We start from the raw sequence: 20,178 nt of genomic DNA on the forward strand, positions 1-20,178 counted from the left end.
TCGTGTGACAGGAATACTGCCAGGAGCAGCTACAGAGATGAGAATACACAAAAGTGCTCTGGATTCCCCAGAGGAACTGCATGGAGAGGCTGGTCCTGCAGGGCTTGCGACGGAAGCAAGCCCAAGTATTCTGAGGAAGCCCATGGGATTCTGAACTCATCCCACATTTGCCATCATGAGAAACAGGAAGGCATTTTGAGTTATTGGAGCAAATACTTAGATTTCAAAAATACCTACATGTTTTTTATTCGAGGGCTACAGAATGTGAAATTGACTTTATTCGAGCAGAAAAGAAAGATATTTCCTGAGGACTTTTGGAGGAAGACATGCATCTTAGAGCTTAGGAGGTCCACTTGGAGGTGAAGCGATTGGTGAGAATCACATGACTTGCCTATGTGAAGATACACAACTTCTAACTTTGAGGGGAAATAAAACCCTTAGGGCCTGGGCGAGTTGTTCCAATTCCTAGCACAACTGTCTCTGGCAGGTTTTTGATTCTGGATGCATTTTATAGTTCTCTATTTTCAATTCTCATGTGTATGTGCAGTATGCATTATACCAGGGTCCTGCCCTTCACATGAAAATGGCAAGAGAAGACAATGACATCATTACATTTATTGACAATGACCGAGACACACACAAACATTTCTGCAGAATAAGGGGAAACCTCTCCCAGGGTCATTTTCCCATACATAAACCCAGGGGACTTTAAAGGCAGCAGGGTGGACTGGCTTTGCACAACATGGAAGAGCATGGCCAGGATCAGGCTGCCCTGAGCATAAAGGATATTTCTTGGATGAGGACAGGGGGAGCTCCTTCAGGGATTGGTGGCTGTCAGTGCTCCAGGAAGGCATGGGACCGGCATGGGACCAGGAGGGAGGGCTCCCATGCAGTTTCATTATTTACATCAGAATGGACTCGCTGGGGGGCTCCCGGCTCAAGGTGGTGCTGACAGCTGCTGCTGTGGCTGCTGAACTGTGGCTTGAAATGGTGCCGGTCCCCAGCAGGTCCTGCATCTGGAACGGTGGCCAAGAAGGGCGTTATTGGTTGAACAGTCTCTACCCTTGAGGTTCCCAAGAGAAATCAGTACATAACCGCGAGCTGAGAAAGAGCTGCTTCCACATCGTCCTGCCTGGGCGGGCCCTGGGGCCGCTCTGTGGCTGCCAGAATGGATCCCTTACAGACATCACCCTTCAAGGCACTTCAACACCCAGACAACACGGCTGCAAATGCAATACAGAATTCTACCATGGGGCCAAAACAATTTTTTTTTTTGCAATATTTCTGCTTCTTCAAATTAGTTTCTCTTCCAGAAATCTGAAATTAGATGTGATAAGTTAAAGATGATACAAAAAGAGCTGCTTTCAATAATTTAATGATCGGATTCATGCCAACAAAATGAACTGGCATGAAATAGTAAATATGTCTCTTAAAACAATTTGGACACAATCCCCCAGACATAGAGTATAGGAGAAAAAAAAAAGTTTCTCCCCAAAGTGCCAGTGTTTTGTGTGATTTGGAAAAACAATGACAACGCAATCAGAGGTAAACAATGTTTTCTTCCACTTCGTCTATGGTTTCCCCATCTTCTCTGGTCACTGTCTGTAGACCAAGCTTTGCTTCTGTTGAAAATGTCTGCGGCGGAGGGTGCAGTGGGCTGGGGTTGTCAGGGACTGGGGACGCGGCCTGGGAAGTGTCCAGATCTGCAAAAGACAGATGGTACAGGTTACAAGAGCCTCAGCTTGAGATCCACAAGGGACAGAGATGAGAAAAGGCAGTGCCTAGAGAACGGCCAGCCCCAGAGAGAAAACAACAAGGAGGAGTCCATTCAGGTGCACGGCATGCACAAGTGCCTCCTGAGCCAAGAATGCTCGCAGAAAAGCATCACATCATTCCAGACCCGCTGCTAAATCAGTGCTACCACTGAGACAGGGGTGTCCAGTGCCCACCCATTTTTGTTAAGGGAGGCAGAGGCCTTGGTGTACAGTGACTGGTCCAGTGAAATGGCGTAGCGCCTCCTCTCAGGGGCATCTCCATGCCTCAATGTATCTGTGGGCAAGGGGTAGCAACAGGGCAGTCTCACCAATGTGCAAATCTGTTCAGACCACACAAAGTCTTCAATAACGGTAGCCAGGTTCCAAGGGAAAATCAGGCCAATATCAACTATGACTGGGGTTGGCTTTTCTCTGGTTACCTAGCAACAGCAAAGCACTGTGTAATCTCCTTTTTTTTGGAGAAAGAAACACCCTCTACTATTATAGTTTAAAGGGGAGATGAAGGTTGTTTTTGATTTAAAGACATGTGCTGCAAAACCTATTCTCTGCATTTGTTTCACTGACTATCCTCCCCTAGGCTTGGCTCTATGTTAAATTTCCAAACACCCAGCCTGGAGAATAGGCAGGGAATACAGGTGGAGACGAGGATGGCCAGCCAGAGGCCCCTGCGTCCCCTGCAGGGTCTAAGCCTCTATTATCCAGGTGTTTATAGAGACCCGCTGGCATTCTGATGACAAAGTGCTTATAACCTTACCCACCTGAGCAAGTTCCTGGGCAACCAGAGAAAATGAGAATCGAGGGTTGCCAAGAATGGGGGACAAAGAAAGTAAGAAAGAACAACACAAAGACATTCTGAGCCTCTCAACATGGACATGACAATTATTACAGAATGAGAGACGTCCCTTACTGAACCAATGATCACAAATATCACAAATACCTGGGCAATGACTTCACTACTAGCATAGGACTATAGTTTGACCCAGAATGTTCTCCACCTAATTTTATCCCTAAAATATACCTGCGGTCATAAGACACATTCATACTTTGAATGTCAATGCCAATCACTGAATGAAGCCATTTCACCTCTCCATGCAGAAAGCCGCAGTGAACCGCTGATGCTTATAACTGCCCAACTTCAAAGGGAAACCTCCAAGTTTCCTCAAAGAGGATGCTGGCAGAGCGAACAGGTCGCCTAAGTACCTGAGGGGTCACTTCCTCACCAACAGGTGCTCCAGCCAGAGCACGAGAAATCCACATCTTCAGAAGAGGAAGCTGTCCACTGACCGAGGCAACTGGGAGGTGACAAACACGACTCCAGGGACAGAAGCAGCTCTCGGTCTGTGGAACTTTGCCTCTTCAGGCTGTGAAGCCTTCAGCAACGAGTCCAAAATACAGAAGACTCTAGGGAGTCCCTTTTAATGGCTCTGAGAGACTTGTTTTAAAAATCCAAAATGCGAAACAAAGAATTATTTTATACTAAATGGTGGGCTCTAGCTCTGGAAGACAGAGAAGCGAGAAGAGATGTAGGGAGCTAGGGAGGATGTTTGTATGCATAAGGTGAGAATATAGGCTCAAGCAGAACTTTTCCAAATCATGATGAAAACACAGGAGAAAGGCACTTCTAGGCAAAAGCTCATTGGACCCCGGGGTGAACAGCCCATGGTGTGAGTCCAGATGGAGTGCTGACACCGGCGAGGCCGGGAGTCACTTGCATGGGAACTCAATTTCCTTTGCATTGTCCCTGCGTGGTCTGTACCTGAACTGTGCAGGTGAGGGCAGGCCGTTAGTCTTTGAAATTAGAAACCGTTGGGTGATTTCTGATTTTATGACTTCATTTCAACCCTAACAGCTCTCGAGCGCAGCGACTGCAGGCTCCTCCAGGCCAGCCACCTTTGTCCACACTCTCTACTCTGGAGAAAATGCCCCTCTGAGCGCCCCACGCTGGAAAAGCACTTGTTAAAATTAAACCTCACTGCTTCAGAAAGCAGGATCCTTGGGGAGTAAAATTAATCACCAGTTTTGTTTTTGATTAAAGCAAGCCCATACATTGGCAGGCAAAAATAGAAAACACCTTATTTTTTAAAAGCAAAGAAAGATTACTAATAAGCTAAATAATAAAATAGGATTTCAAATGATAAAGAACTTTGCAACCAAGTATCTCAATATAATTTCTCATCTTGACAGAAAAGAAATAGTTTGATCTCCCCCATTTCTCTAGAAATTGAGCAAAGTCACCACTATTCACCGTCAAACAAATGAGCAGAAAATCGCCGGTCTTGGCTAAACCAGGCAGAAAGCAGCTTCTCCTTGTGAGGTGTTTTTCCTCCAACCTCACTGACCATCTTATTTATACACTAAAATGTCAGCCTTTGCCCAGAACTTCTTACTCTCTTCATGAAAACTGCTTTGGAGTCAGGGACAGCCTTCTAATGTAGTTTTAGCACCATTATCATGGGTCAATCAAAAATAAAACTCTAAAACTTGTAGGCATCATGGCTGGCACTGCTCTGATTGTACCATGAGAGTGCATACCTCGGGCAGAAGATGCCCATACCACATGTGTGGCTGGAGGGTAGAAACCCACAGCCCCTTCCTTCACTAGTCTCAGCTGCAGCTCTTGGTGGTAACCTGCTGGTGCACATTTGCACTTACATGTTCACACTTTTCCCTGCTGACCTGACTCTGGAATTCCTAACTAATGGGAGGAAGAAGCAGCCTTTGCTACAGCCACTGGACAGCTATTTTCAGAACCAGATGGTGAACTCAGGGTTGAAAACACAATTGTGCATCATATTTTCATTGAATAAAGTGCCATCGAAACCTTTTCAGCCACATGGCAAAGTGGGTGTCTGTTCCTGTCCCTCTGCTCCACTTCCTATCCAGCTCCCTGCTTGTGGCCTGGGAAAGCAGTAGAGGATGGCCCAAGGCCTGGGAACCCTGCACCTGCGTGGGAGACCCAGGCAGACTCCTGGCTCCTAGCATTGTTTCGGCCCAGTTCCGGTCGTTGTGGCCATGTGGACAAAATCTTCTCTGTGTCTCCTTCTCTCTGTAAATCTACCTTTCCACTAAAAATAAGTGCACCTTGAAAAAAATTAAATAAAGAATACATAGTACAGAGAAGGGTGAGTGAAGACAGCGACATTCTATCCACTAGTTTGCTCCCCAAATGGCCGCAACTGCCAGAGTTGGACCAGGCTGAAGTCAGGAGCCAGGAGCTTCTTCCAGGGGTTCCAAGTGGCTGTACGGGCCCAAGCATTTGGGCCATTCTTCACTGCTTCCCTCACACACATCAGCAGAGGGCTAGACCAGAAGTGGAACAGCCAGGACTTCACTTAAACTGGCACCCATATGGGATGCCAGCACCGCAAGCAGGGGCTTTATCCACTATACCAAGTGCTGGCCTTCTGAAATCATCTTGGCTAAGGCCTCTTCAGCGTGTTATATTGTATGTGAATTACCAGATTTGTGCAGAAATTCACCAAATATTGTTAGAGGCACCAAAAAAAAAATTAATGGATCTTTTTCAGGAATTTTTTCAGATCTCCACTCAGGAAATGAAATCAATTTTGTTACTTGGAGTTGCATTGAAAATCACATTCTTAAAATTATCCCAGACACTTGTCCTAGCCCTTGTTCAAGAGTTGTGCCAACAACGTGTATCTGAGGCAAGCCCATACACAGTCCTCGAAGGATAGCATACAGGAAGTTAACTAACGGGTAGGCCATGTCCCCACTAAGACTAAGATCAACTTGTCAAAAGGAGCAGATCTGTGATCAGTCGGAAAGGGCTGTCAGCAACTGTAAGGGGCCAGACTTGGGGCACAACAGGTTAAGCCACCACCAGTGATGCCAGCATCCCTTAGCAGAGTACCACTTTGAATCTTGGGTACTCTACTTCCGCTGAGGTGCCTAGGAAAATGGCCCAAGTGTTTTGGCCTCCTGTACCCCGGGGAGAGACCCAGATAGAGTTTCTGGCTCCTGGACTTGTCCTGACCCAGGCATAGCCAATTTGGTCATTTGGGAATGAGCCACCAGACAAAAGCTCTCTCATTCACTCTCTTTTCCTGTCGTTGTGCTTTCAAATTAAAAACTGTTTACTTCGTGTGGTCATTGCTTAGCATAAAAGCATTTTACATGACCATTCTTTTTAAACAAAAGTTCAGCTTAAAATTATCAGGGCAACTGTGTCATGAATATCAATTTTCTAAGTCTGAATTTCCCTCAATAGTGCACTCATGGCCAGGCACCCAAGAGCCCATTGCTGTGCAAAGCATGTTTAGTCTACTGTCAAGAGAGACCGTGGACAATACAACACCATCCAGCCCACAGTCTCATCCCCTTTCTTTGCTGCCAGCAAAAGACACACAACTGAATTTCTTGTCTTCATTTTCTGGGTTCTGAACTTGTTTATTTCAGCTTAACCTGTGTTTGTTGTTATAATATCCCTCGTGCATGTTCTTAAAATCAAAATTCACACTTTCTTAGAATAACTCTACCTAAAAAAAAAAAAGCAATTTTGTCATTAATGTTCCAAATCTGTACACTAAGCCGCACTCCCTCCTTAGTGACTGATTCTTGCTTCCACTCCAAAACATTTAAAAATTGTTTCCTGATGGCATTACTGGCAAAGGCTATTTTCTCTCAAGAGCCTTAATGTGCAACATTCTCTTTCTAATGGAAAGCATTTATTGTGCAAAGCTGGAGGTATCTTCACAGCAAAGAAAACGAGTCTCTCCCTAGGTTTGCTCAAGCCAATTTTTCACAGTGAGCCACCACAAGGATGCGAATCTCTGGCAGGAAAACCAACCCGGAGTTGATGCCTGAAGCAAGCAATCCAAGTGAGTGTCATGACGCCCTTTTCTATTCCTCACGTATCCACACTACCCGAAACAGACAGCCAGAATGTGCTTGTGGGAGAAGGTGAGGGAGTGTTGGCACGAGTGTTATGTGCCACATGCACGTATAAAGCCATTAGGTGGAAAAGTAAGTGGTATTAAAGTTGCAATTGTGAGACTTGGACTTTCACTTTCTTCTCAGTGGTGAACATGGTCTACATTAGATGTATAAACTATGCCAGGAAAACAGCGCCAACTATTGAAGCCATTTATACAATGAAAAGCCCTTGACTGCATGGATCGCAAGAATTTCTGCACCAAAATAAACTTACTTTTGATTCTACTTCTCTGCAAGTACCCTCATGTGTGCAGGGTCTTGCAAAGGTACACGAGAAAGGAACATTATGGAATAAAACTGTGTAGGAGATTTCTAACACATATTTTGGGGGGGCAAATAAGCTTATCCTTTAATTCCACCTTTGAAGTACTCACGTGCTAACTGGAAATGTAGTAATATATCAATTCTCCATTGAGTCCGGATTTGGATGTGCTCTCTGACTTTCCTTTCCCAAGTAGGGTACCACCATGAGGAAGCCATGACCTTAACCTCAGAGCATCCTCCTCTTCCTTGAGATGTATTTCAAAGTGTTTCGCTACATGGCATTATTAATTGGTATTAATGATAAAATAATACAGTAGGCCTAACAGGTTGATGAAACTCAAGATAATTCAAGTTTCTTACACAGCAGATGTCACAGAACTTTAGTAGGCTCATTTGCATCATTATCCCTTCTGGAGGAAATAATAGACGCGGTCGCTCCACGAACAACAATCTCCCAACTCAGGGAGTCTGTTCCCCAAGCACATGTTCTCTGCATCAAAGAACTAGAAAGCTCCTTCCAGACTCAGAGACAATATGCCAGAATAAATCATGGGTGCGAAGTTGGAAATACGTGAGGCTCGGTACCCTGGACCCGCCGTCTGCAGCGAATTCAAGCAGCACTCACCAATGGCTGCTGAAATCTTGCTGACAACATCTGAACCCGCACATGTGATCACCCCAGAAAGAGAAACAGACCCTGTTGCGCCACATGACGGACTGTGAGAGGAAACACGGAACATCAGCCATGGAGGGTTTTTTTTTTTTTTCCTTCATGTCAAAAACATGAAGCCTGCATCTAATCAAACTTTCATTCCCGACCGCCAGTGGACGGGAACTGTAGGGGCAGGGAGTAGGTTCGGTAACACCACAACGACAGAAGGAACAGAATCGAGAATGCAGAACAACAAAATCAGTCTCTTCATTAAATATTCGTAAGAGTAAAAAAAAAGAGGCATGAAAACATTTTACGACACACTTATGGGATAGATCAATGAAATGCAATACATGAAATTATGCAGAATCTAACTCAAACACACCAAGGGTGAGTGGGAGGTGGGGCGAGGGAAGCATTTTTGAGACAACTAAAGAAATTCAAGTAATGCCAGCATGTTTTTAAGTAAGATTTCTTTAGGTTTCATAATGATGCTGTGTGATCGAATTTTTAATAGGTTTTTATGTCAGGTTCTTATATTTTTGGAAAAGATCTTGAAGGAAGGGCAGGACATCATGTATTTGCTTTAAGATAACCCAACAAGATGGAAAGGAGCAATGGAATCTGAACCAAAATGAGCTGTAATTTGGAAATTGTTAAAAAGCCAGTTGGGGGGTAGGTGGGATTTTTTAAATGATTCTGCTCCATGATAACCTTGCTGAAGTCCACAGCCTTTCCTACCTTTGGACTGTGCTAAAGGGTTTTCTGTCATTCCACGAGTGTATTTCTTATAAATCTAATAGAAATGGAGCACTGTGGCAATAAATCAAGAGGTCTCCTCTGGATGCCACTTCTGTTTGTAACAATTCTAATGCAACCATGCTGACAAACCATTGGCAAGCGCATATGTGGGTTTGTATCTATTTAGAAAGATACACAAATTCCCCATAAAATGGATAAGGTTCACTGAGTTTGTAGCCACCTGCTAAAAAAATGTTACAAATTCTGGTACAGCCCTTTCTCTGACCCAGAAAAAAAATCTAATAGAATCTCCTAGATAAAACACAATTCACAAAACATGTTATTTTACACTGTGAGTGTATCTGTCCTAAGTAATAAATTGTTAAGGTTCTCTTGATTTTTGATTACTATTTTAAGCCTTTCTTTTTTTAAAAAAAAAAAGGGGGGGAGGCACTAGTATTTTTATTATAGCATTAAAGTAATATTTCATACACTAGTGTACTTTAAAGTAAAAAAAAAATTTATGTACAACTGTAGAGCAATAACTGCAGAGAAATATAACACCAGTTAAAATGTTACAATATAAAACTCCATTGAGGTGTTTGATATATAAATCAGAAAATGTTTTTACTGGTTCATTTTGATAACATCATTGAAGTTAATTCAACAAGCCCAACTGAACAAAACAATAGTTGAATTATACATTTATAAGTATTAGTTTGAATGCTGGAATCCAGGGGAAATATTAGCTTAATTTCTTGAAATTAAGTTGTATGAAGCAAAATTTATATTAACTTTTCTTCTTACTCTCATAAATTTGAGTTCATTTAAAGCTTAAAAAGTAACATTTAAGAAACAGGAAACAAAAGCAAGGCAGCTAGTCCAACAAAAATGTTGTTTCAGATCATCCTAATGAAAGGTGTCCATTGTAGACTGTTGAATGTATGGTGAATATCTGATTCAAAAATTCCATCTGGAGTCATAGGAAATCACCTGCTCAGAATTCTGATCTTTTGAAATGGCCTTCCTAGTACCTTATTTAGTCTAATTAATGTGCGCTGAGCAGACTCCTTGACGTCCTCAAGGCAGAATTGCACTACAAGAATGTACCCACTAAGCCACCACCATGGGCTGCCTCCCAGTGATAATTGTCATTATCTAGAATCTCCGTTTCCTCATCTGTGAACTTGGGCACTTGATAAACAGCAGTCTTCAACTTCTCTCACAGGCAGGCACAATCCCATTAATCTACCCCAGTGCACAGGCTGTCCCTCAGATAAAATAAGCTGTACGTTATCAACAATTCCTGGCCTAAGGCAGTGTAACTTCGCCTTCTTCCCCGACAAAAGAACCGTGTTGTCAGAATGCAAGCAGGAGGGGGAATTGTGACTATGTAAAACTTGAATTTCTTCTAATTTCTAACAAGACATACCAAACTTCTGTGCAAATTTTCATAGTTTCTCCATATATTTCCATTATATTACTTGGATCACTTCTCAAAAATGATCAGATAAAAGAAGACACACAAATTCTTCAATGGGAGATTTCTCCCATTTCTTAGAACACTAGTCTTTCAAACTGTTATCAATTTCCACTCAACACTCAACCTTTATATTTATTTTTAAGGTATTTTAAATGATCTATGCAAATAGCCAGGCTAATGGAAAACTTTGAAAATTGTAAAAACGTACTGTATAGAGTATTCCTACTGCCAGACACCACTATATATGCATCGGCATACATCTTTCACTCAAGTCAAACCCCATACCAACCCAAAATGGTAAGAATACTATTGAAAGTGACAGAGGAAGCCTAAAATAGACATGGAGACGAACCTAACTGGGGTCGGGGGGGTGAGGGCACAGGGAAAGAACAAACTTAGAAAACAGAAAGCTAAAGAAAACTTGCAAAAACTACCAAACCAGAGGATGTATGGAGTGAAAGAAACACTGGAACCAAATGTAGAAAACACAATTCTAAGACATGTTAGCTGTATGGTTAATATTTTCTATTCTTTCTATAAGTGAAATTTTTCATAGTTGCAACTTTTATATGTTCAACTGAACTAAGCACATAGCAAATAACTGTAATGTATATTCATTAGATTTCACGTCAAAAAACAAACCAGAAAAAGAACACACACCTTTGAATTAACTGAGGATGTAAACGTATGACCAAAGATTGATGGGGGGTTACAGTTAATTTTTTTACCTATGATAATGGCTTTTAGAAAAGGCTTTCTTGGAGATATTTACTGAACTGTTGATGGATGAATAATTTTCAGTTCTGGCTTTCCGAATGTGCTCAAAATAGCATACAGTACATGGTTACGGGAAGGCAGGGCGGGAGTGTAAACCAGGATTGGTCAAATCCTTTTGTTCGAGTTACATACTGAGTGGTTGCTACGCTGCTCACTTTTTTCATATGTTTAGTTTAGAATATTAACATCCAGGTAGACAAAAAAAATATGTCAATTTTAAATAATTGAGACAAAATATTCCATCCTGGTCTGTTAAGAATCAGGGACAACTGTGAAGTGAGTTGAAGAAGGTGACATGTAAGTGCAAGGACCAGCTGGTGCTCACAGAGCAGTCCAGGCCTCTGCAGGAGCAAGAATGCACGGTCTTCCCCACCAGGGCCAAAGGACAGATTGCCTGCAAACTGCTCATGGCAGGACCCTGCCCCCAGTGCAAGCTGTGCCTCCTGTGTGGCTGAGAGAAGAATTAAATTCATTTCTCCGCAGGCTGAACAAGGCAGGAAATCGACCTAGGAATTTTAATGCTGCATTTAATTTGGGCCTGGTTCAGCTGAGGGAAAAACAGCTGCTGAGGGTCCTTTGCAGACACAACACAGCACTCCTTAAAGCAGGAGGAGGCAAGTCATTCCAACTAATACGCCCAAGCGAATCAATCTACCTATTTCTTAGTGAAGGTGCCCTTCACAGAGCTTGAACCAAGAAGAACTGGCATGCAATCCTGTGTTTTAAAGGTCTACAAGAGAGTGGGTTTCTTCTCCCAGATCGTCTGCATGACTGCAAGATATCAAAAAGTATTCTTGCCTAAGAAACATGCACACAATTTTCAGAGCAACATAAAATGTTTTCTTTTGCTGTTTTTAGAAACAAGACACATCAATTTTGGAATTTCTATCTGTTTGAAATAACATTGGTAAAGAAACTAAACCCTGAAATATCTTTCCCGACTACAGGCATGAGCTATGGTTACTCAAAAATGACTATAATTTTAACAGGACAATATAGAGAGCACAATGTGTTTAGTGGAAGATGCTCCCATTCTTGAATATTCTTCTTCCATTTATGTTTGTTATCAGAGATCCAGAAGTGACACTTGAATATTTTTAGGAACTGTACAATTAGAAAAGTAGCCAGTTTATAGAAAAAAGGCAAAATTAGGGCTTAACCAAAATTGTAATGAAACAGGAAGACGCATGACACAAGATAAATGTCTGTGCTTCGTGCAGCTCCGTCTGCCTTCGAGAAACGACTCTAACTGTTCATATCTGTGTTGCTGATACATTTTCTGTCATGAACACCAAGGAAGCCAGCTAATTTCCCACTGATTATCTACTGGGCGACACAAAGCCCCCAGTTAGTACTGTAGCCTCCTCTTTCCAGACAGATCTTTGTTCTACCAATACCTTTTCCAAGCAAGAAACACAGTATTACCATATGATGCACCTGCTCTCACAGAATCAATCACCCAGGACAAGGAACATGAAGCCTGGGCCTGGTGACCAACAGCACTAACTCCTGTCAACCTGCTGAGGGTCACTAGGTCAGCTGCCCTGAAGAAGCCTGGTCCATCACAGAGTATGAAGCTGTAGATAGAGACAGATGACCATATATTCAGGACAACCCACATGGCTAATGGATGCTGTGCTCAGATGGAAGCCACGTAAGAGCTCCCAGACACGGTGGCCGAGAGTGGCAGCAGGTAAGAGAAAATATCGAAAGTCATCCTGGAAGGCTGGCCAGGGTGTTAACAGAATATAGATCCCCAGGAGGGTGGAGTTTGCCACAGCAGCCAAGGAGGATGGGAGGGAGGCCAGAGGTAATCTAGACAGGGGAGTGGTCACATTAGACTTAAATGTCGGCTTGCCCCTGGAAACCCAGAGGGAGGGAGATCGGAAAAGCAGATTTGGGCAGGGTCATGGCTGGGAGTGTTGGGAGTTCTAACTTCAGGAAATACGTTGGACTGATACTGGTGGGCAGGCAGGCCCCCGTCAGTGCCCACAGTGCTACCCTCCAGCTAGAGGCGCAGGCCCAGGAGCAAGTTAAGCAGTGAGCTGTGTCTCCCTTGTTTTAAGCCCCAATAATGAACTCATGGGCAGTCAATAAAATGCCCAGTCCCTTGATGGCCAAAGCACTCAGGATTTTGTTTTTTTTTTTTTTCTGGCAGTAGTGGGTAGTTGAGAATGAAAATAGATGTGAGCTTCTTATCCACTCCTTCTACAACAAACATTGAGTAGGTCCAGTGTGCGCCCTGCACTGTGCTGCACACCACAGCAATGGAGCTGAATGAGACCCTCCTGCAGCTTCAGGAGGTCCAGTCAGTCAAATCACTGTGAAAACAGTTCAGAGGATTCTTAAAAACAAAACAGACACCTAGCCTGCATACAAAACAGTACACTCCTGAGCACTGACCCAAGAGACGTGCAAACTCAGTGCACAGAAAGCCTCGCCATGGCCATCCATGGCAGCATGACTCATGATGGCCCAAGACCAGAAGCAAGCCAGGTGTCCACAGACAGAACACGTAATGTGCCAACTGGTATATTCATCCGTGGCAGGTCAGTGAGCAGTGCAAAGGAGGCAACCACAAGTCATGCAATGTCAGAAAGATGTCTCCAAACTAGTACAGAATGGAAAAGGAAGAGCCCAAACAAGACCAGAGGATCCAGTGCCAACTCATCCTAGACTGGCAAAACTAACCTGCAGTGATGGGACACAGACCAACAGTGGGGGTGGGGGTGGGGACTGACTGGAAAGGACATGGAAGGAAGTGGTGTGCTCAGAGACTCTTCACAGAAATGACTACACAACCAGCCTTGGTATCTTGAGTTCTCCACAAACAAGCTGCAGAAACCATCTCATAGTCTAGAAAGAAAACAAGGGAACAAGTAATATGGACACACATGTTCTCAAGAGTCACCTAGGAGAAGTTCCCAACCCAAACCAAGAGAGTCTGCAGAGCTTCGTCCTGAGAGACGGCTAAGAGCGAAGCAGGTGGAACCAAGGCTAGCGGAGAGGGTGTTTCTAACAGAGGAAAGACACATAGACGCAGACCATGAGTGGTGGAATTAGAAGATGACCTTACTTGGGTGCTTAGAATTTTTTGAAGACCCTGTAATAAAGGGATATTCCTGGAAAACACATAATTTGAAAGAAGGACAAGAGGAGCTCCATTTTTTTCTTTTTGCACCAAAATACACTTATCTTTTAATTCTCTATTCTTTTTTGAAAAAGTGTCAAATGCTCAGGGGAACTGGCCTGCGTGAGTGAGGGAACCTGATAAGGCTAGACCACAGGGTGCCAAGAGACGAGGCTGGGGAAGAGGCCAGGTGGCATATCCAGGCCCACACACATCAGGGTGGCTGACTCCCAGCACACACACAAGACTTAGACAAGCCCATCACAGCTGACCCAGAAAAACACAAGGAAGACCTGACGCCAACCCTTCTCCACAGGCTCCAACGCTGGCCCGTTGGCCTGGGGGCTAAACAAGGCTCTCCCTGAAGTGCACTGTGCCGGTTCTGGGTCTCAAAATGCAACCCATGTGGGAAATCACCCTGAGATATGTCATTTGGATTTCAACTGTTCCCAAGAGAGCAAAATGTATTTGAAGGGTGTGCCACGTGCAGCAAGTTGATTTCAACATCACTGACGTCCGTACTGTTTCCAAAGCATTGTTTCAGAAGCCAGGAGTCCTGCATGGTGCCAGGCTGAGGAGGCAGCAGTGGTACTCACTAGATTAGGAAGGAGCACTTGGTGGAAATCCACAGTACACAGGAGCACAGCAAGGGAAAGGCTGCCCAGCCCCCAAACCAGCATTTCCCAACATCCTCCATTGATGGGAATGTTGCCAGTTTAACACCTAAGTTGCCAAACACTGGTTGAGAAGGGTCCACATGGAGAATCCCCAGGGGAGGCTAACCATGGGCTTTCTCATCATCAGAACAAGCATACTGGAAGCATTTCACTGGCTCAAGTGACCCAATGCGTTTCCTGACAATTTTCTCCTTTCTCAGCACAAGATGTGACAGGAACTGTGAGGGCCTGGCACGACAGTTCAACTGACTAATCGTCTGCCTGCAAACACTGGCATCCCATATGGCCGTGGGTTTGTGTCCCAGGTACTCCACTTCCCAGCCAGCTCCCTGTTTATGGTCTGGGAACACAGTGGAGGATGGCCCAGAGCCAGGAGACCCTACACCCGAGTGCAAGTCCCAGAAGAAGCTCCTGGCTTCAGATCAGCGCAGCTCTGACCATTGAAACCATATGGGCAGTAAACCAGTAGATGCAGTATCTTTCTCTCTGTCTCTTCTTCTCTTTGTAAATCTGCCTTTCCAATAAACAATAAAATGTTTAAAAAAGAAGAAGAAAAAGAAATTGAGACACATGAAATTAATTTAAACACCTCCTTAAGATTTCACAGACATAGGACTGGCCTAGTGGTACTGTGGGTTAAGCTTCCACCGGCAACACCTGCATCCTATTTTGGAGGTCTGATTTGAGTCCCAGCTACTTGACTTTTTACCTGCTTTCCTGTTACTGCATCTGAAAAGGCAGCACAAGATTGCTGAAGTCTTTGGTCCTCTGATACCCATGTTGGAGTTCAGGATGGACTTCCTACCTCTTGGCTTTTAGCCTGGCCCACTCATCTCTCCTTCCCTTCCCTCTCCCTTCCTTCTTCCCTCTATTTATTTCTCTCTCTCTCAAATAAAAAATTAAAAATGTGAAATTTCAGAGAGAATGACAGAATTGGAATCTGAATGTAGGCATACTTTTCAAGCCTTCTGTCTTCATTCTGCCAATTTCCATCATCCAGTATTAATCAAGTACATTTATTTGTTCATCCACTCATTCTATTCATTCATTCACTCAAATCCCTCACTTAAAAATGAAGTATAGTAAATACGCATAGGATTCATGACATTCAAAGTGTGGTTTTGGTCTGTTTCTTTGGTTTCTTGTTTGGTTTGTTTGCTTCTGAAACTCGCTTGTGGGCATACAGGGATGGATTCCGCATCTTTTCATCATTGAATAGCTGGAGGGAAATCACGTCACTTGCTTTCCGGAGGTGCTAGGTGTGGTCTGATTTTCTTTCCGGTCATTTTGATCAAAGGTGATATTGCTAATTGGGTTTCTATCCTGGTGTGTCTCTTTTTTTTCTGGGTGTTTCCTCGGTCATTTAAACAAGCCCTCAGGAAACACACTGTCCACAATTTTCATGACCAGAACATCCTCAAGGTAAAGTAATGCTCTCTTAAAAGACTGAAGGCAACTACCACCAGAAGTCGTATATTTTAGGAAAATGCATGCTTTACCCTTAAGACCACCTTGATTTACAAGAAGATCTTCATCATGTTCCTACCTAATGAAGGAGGAGTGAAGGACTGAAGATGCGAAGTAGTCCCAAGAGACGGAATCCGACGAATGCACCTGCCACCTCTCCATGTCTACATCTCTTATCTGACAAACATGATGATGAAATACTTTAATTTACTGGCAGCAAGATTCGAAAAAAAACTTCCTTCTATCTTCTCACAACAACCACTAATAGCTTCTCTGAGGAGGAGACCTGTCATGTGATGTTTCTGAGTACTTTGCTCCCAGCTCACACAGCTCAGCTTTTGGCCGTGGGCCCTGGGATCATTACGGTAACTGACAGCCAACCCAGACCGGAGAGCACTCAGAAAGAACAACTCCATATCTGCTTTTTCATAAGCTTTCACCTCAGACTGCTTGTTCAGCAAAAAAATAATTTCAAATGTCTAAAAAAAACAAATAAGGCCGGTAGTTGAGTAGAGTATTCTGGAAGCAGGTTAACCACAGGGCCCCCTTCACAGTCCCAATGTATTTCCTTTGCAGGTGGACATGGCTCCAGGTCCGGCCCTGAGGGAGACATCAGTGTGCGAACTGCACTTCTTCACACGGCAGGCCGAGTGCGAAACGCAGCCTCCTTGCCGCATGCTGACTAACGGACCATCACATTTTGGCCAACATGTTCATGACAATTTTTTTCCTCCCTCCAATCTACATGCCAATGAAAGGTAATTTGCATTTGCCAAACTTCACGGATATATTTTAGGGCTCTAACATAGGCTGCTGAACTGAAATATCAGGCATCTAAAAATATGACTTCTGCTTGTGTCTACCATGCCAATCTGGACCAAGGAACAACTAACTAAAAAGAGTACAACATTCAGAGAGGAGTCAGCTCAGGAGGTTCCAGGAATTTAACCTGCTCATTGGATGCAAGATGGCTTTGAACGCCTTTGCTTTCTCTAAAGACAGTCTGAGTTTAATCAGATGGAATATACATATATATATTTTTAAGCTTTAATATTCTTGATATAAGAACATGTTAAAAATAGAACCATGAGCAAATGTATAAAGATAACACACTATACAATCCATCAAAAGGTTTAGGCTTACGTCATTGTAGGAATATTAAATTGTTCCATCTTTGCTAAGCTAAATTAGAAAAAAATTCCATTATAGCTGAACAGTTAACTGCGGAGACACATCTTGAAATTCAAAACACATAAGCTTAAGTTCCTGAGCACACAGATCCCAGAAGCTTCTGGCAGAGCCGAGTACGTGAATTCTCCCTGACTTCCAACATCACACCACGCCATCTGTCTTTAGCAAATGTCAGTGTATTCCCGGATGGAAACATGCGTCCTGTCTAAATCATCCACACCAAGACTCCCCTGAAATACGGCCTCTTGCAGTTAAGCTCGAATGCTCCCAATTCAGGGCAAAACACAGACCACAATCTTCTTTGAGAATCCAGAAGAATAGAGAATTCCTCCTGTCCAAAGGATGAGTGTGAAAATCAGATGAGGCTAACATTTATTGTTTCCTAACCTGAGAGCCCAAGAAAGGTTCAAACCATCTTTGAGAAATGAGAACTTCAACATTTAGAATCCGCCCCCCCAGAAAGCCTAGGGGCTTCTGTGGACCCACTAGAACTCCAACGTAAAACCGTGTCCTCGCTCCTGGCTTGGCATGAAGAGGTCGTGGAGTATACAATTCCTGCCTTTTGATTCTGGTGAATTTATGAGACTCTTAGAGTGCCATGTCTTTATTGCAGTGTTACAACATCCTACATGATTAATTGATTACAAATCATCGCACAGGGTGCCAAGATCAGCAGTAGGAAGCAGGTCATTAAAGAAAATTAAAACACTGCCAATGTTTGGCTTATAAATGTTTCTTTCTTCTCAAGCTCTACTGTACCGTTCCTTCAAAAATGACCCCCAATGCATTGGAGAAGCAGCATCTCCTGTATTTCTAGTGGATGATCCAAATATTTTATATTTAAGACAAACATCCACCATGTTACCTTTTAGAAAAAGCTGTAGTGTAATAAAATTTGTACAGGGAAGGTTATGGAAAAAGACACACCATGAAAATAATTAAGTTCTGAATTTCTTGCTATGAAATTGTCCATGAGGGACTGAGTCCTTTTCCTGCATAATATGAGTCTTTGAAGACCTACACATTTCCCTTAGGTAAACTCTCAAACGAAGCATTAACATTTCAAATGGAATTAAAACGAGTATCTTATTCAGAAACAGAATGGACACACTGGCTCCTACCCAAAGAACCTCAACAGTGATTTATCACAGCAAATGAATATCCCTGTAGGTCAAATCAAGGGCCAGGCTTCTTTATTTATTATCCAGCCCAGAGCCTGAGCTCAAGTCACTTCTGAGAAGTGACCAGCTCAAATGGGATTGAGTTTTAGTCTCTATTCATCTTAAGATTATTAGAATAAACATGAGATATTTCAGGCAACATTTTAAGGCAGACCTGTAGAAGATCATGCCAGAGAGACTGCTTCACATTCCAGGAGTATATTCATTCAACTAAACAAATATTCAGTTTTACCCGGCAAGAAACTAAGGATGTCTAATTGGGATCTAGCAGAAGAAAAAGGCTGTAGCAAAGTATTTCAGTGATGTTGAGCTAGCCACCTTCATCTAATTTACTGTGCTCAAGCTACTTTATGGCTCAACGAGAACTGCCCGGGTGACCAGGTAAGCTGCCTGGATGTTACTGACATAAAGGATTAAACGGTAAATCATTTGGGTGTCATCTTCTTAAATGACAGTGATTGATTCATTTCTACAAGTTTACACTAGCTTAAAGCATTTTATGGAAAACATATTTGGACTTTTAAGTTTTCATTTGCTACAAATGGCCATATGGTGGGCTACGTGTGCAGTGTTGTAAGTGGAAAAACAACACACGTGGAAGGATCCTTCAAGAGCTGCGAAAGGAATACCAAACCAGTACGTGGTCCTGTACATTCCAAACAGCTTTACATCTCAACCTTTGTGACAAAAAAAAGTCTGCAATTTTTCAAGTCTGCTATAAGATTCCAGTAAAATTTTAAATGGAAATAATCTTGCAGTAACCTACACACCTTCAGAAGACCATCTAACTCACACTTACCTTATGAAAAATGTTGAACCCCACACACATTGCCCTCCCAGTCCAGAAGCCAGCCCAAGACACTGATCTTGTCTGTGCACTGAGCTCTATCACACCAAAGCTCTGGCTTCTTTTCTTCAACATCCTCAAGACCTTCGCAAAGAGAATGGCTCAAGTTCCCAGCCACCTGAGCACTGAGTCCTTCACTTAGGTCCCCAGTATTTTTCATGGTATGCCAAATGGTGGTTGGTGCTTAGGACAGAGCAATCAACTTGAAGACATGGATTCCTCCATTCACAGAAAGCGTGCTCTCCAGCGGGGGAGGGGAAGGGTTTCAGATACATTATCTAGAGGGTCACACATAATTCAGGCCAATTTTAAGTGCTAACAAGAGATGCTTCCTGGGGATCCCAAACCGTGACTTTGACTTTTATTAGTATATCCACGACTAGCAAAGATAAACCGACTGAGGATAACCAAACTCAAAAACAGACTTAAGGCTACATCTTGGAAGAAAAGTTTTAAGTTTTAAGCGAGAAGTAGTTTCTACCAGCATTCTCCTGTTGGCTGCTTGTCCAGTAGGACAGTGCACTCAGGGCACCAACATGTAATCAGCAATTTTTTCTGGGTGTTTATTTACATATTTATAAAGTAACCAGCAAGGAATGGCTGGTCTGGAGATACAGAAGCTCTGCATCTCAGTCTGAGATGTTTAGTCTCGTCATCGGCATAACCAACATTTGGTTCTAAAGATGGAGCTGACCAGTGCAACCGATTTCACTGTAGGCAGCAGTGGGAAACTTGGAGCTGGGCACAACGCCTCCTCTCAGGTACTGCTGCGATCACACACCAGCCAATGCCACCTCAAGGCAAATACGGAACGGCAACTACCCTTTTCATCCTGATTATTTCCATTCTGGGAAGGAAAAAAACAAATCTTGATTCACAGCTACATATTTTTTTTTCATCACAATTTAACTATTGGCTTTCTAACAACATGGATGGAACACTTTGATTTCAACAGGCCGGCCACCTCTGAGTCACGGTTACAATGAGCTTTTTTGCAGAGTGTGGGGTGGAAGCTGCTGGTCACTGGATCTACAGGGTAT

The 20,178-nt window shown here is 43.2% G+C and overlaps 1 protein-coding gene across 1 annotated transcript in view; it reads right to left on the bottom strand.

Annotated features, from left to right (window-relative positions):
* Positions 1-703: 703 nt before the first annotated feature.
* Positions 704-20,178, bottom strand: part of ARHGEF28 (Rho guanine nucleotide exchange factor 28) — a 112,172-nt gene continuing 92,697 nt past the window's right edge. The window contains 1 exon segment of the mRNA XM_040985911.1: positions 704-1,703. Within this exon segment, the coding sequence (XP_040841845.1) occupies positions 1,540-1,703 (164 nt within the window). The 3' untranslated portion in view covers positions 704-1,539.

This window comes from Ochotona curzoniae, unplaced genomic scaffold (genome assembly GCF_017591425.1).
Source record: "Ochotona curzoniae isolate NIBS_2020 unplaced genomic scaffold, NIBS_Ocur_1.0 contig_4501, whole genome shotgun sequence".
Lineage (NCBI taxonomy): Eukaryota > Metazoa > Chordata > Mammalia > Lagomorpha > Ochotonidae > Ochotona > Ochotona curzoniae.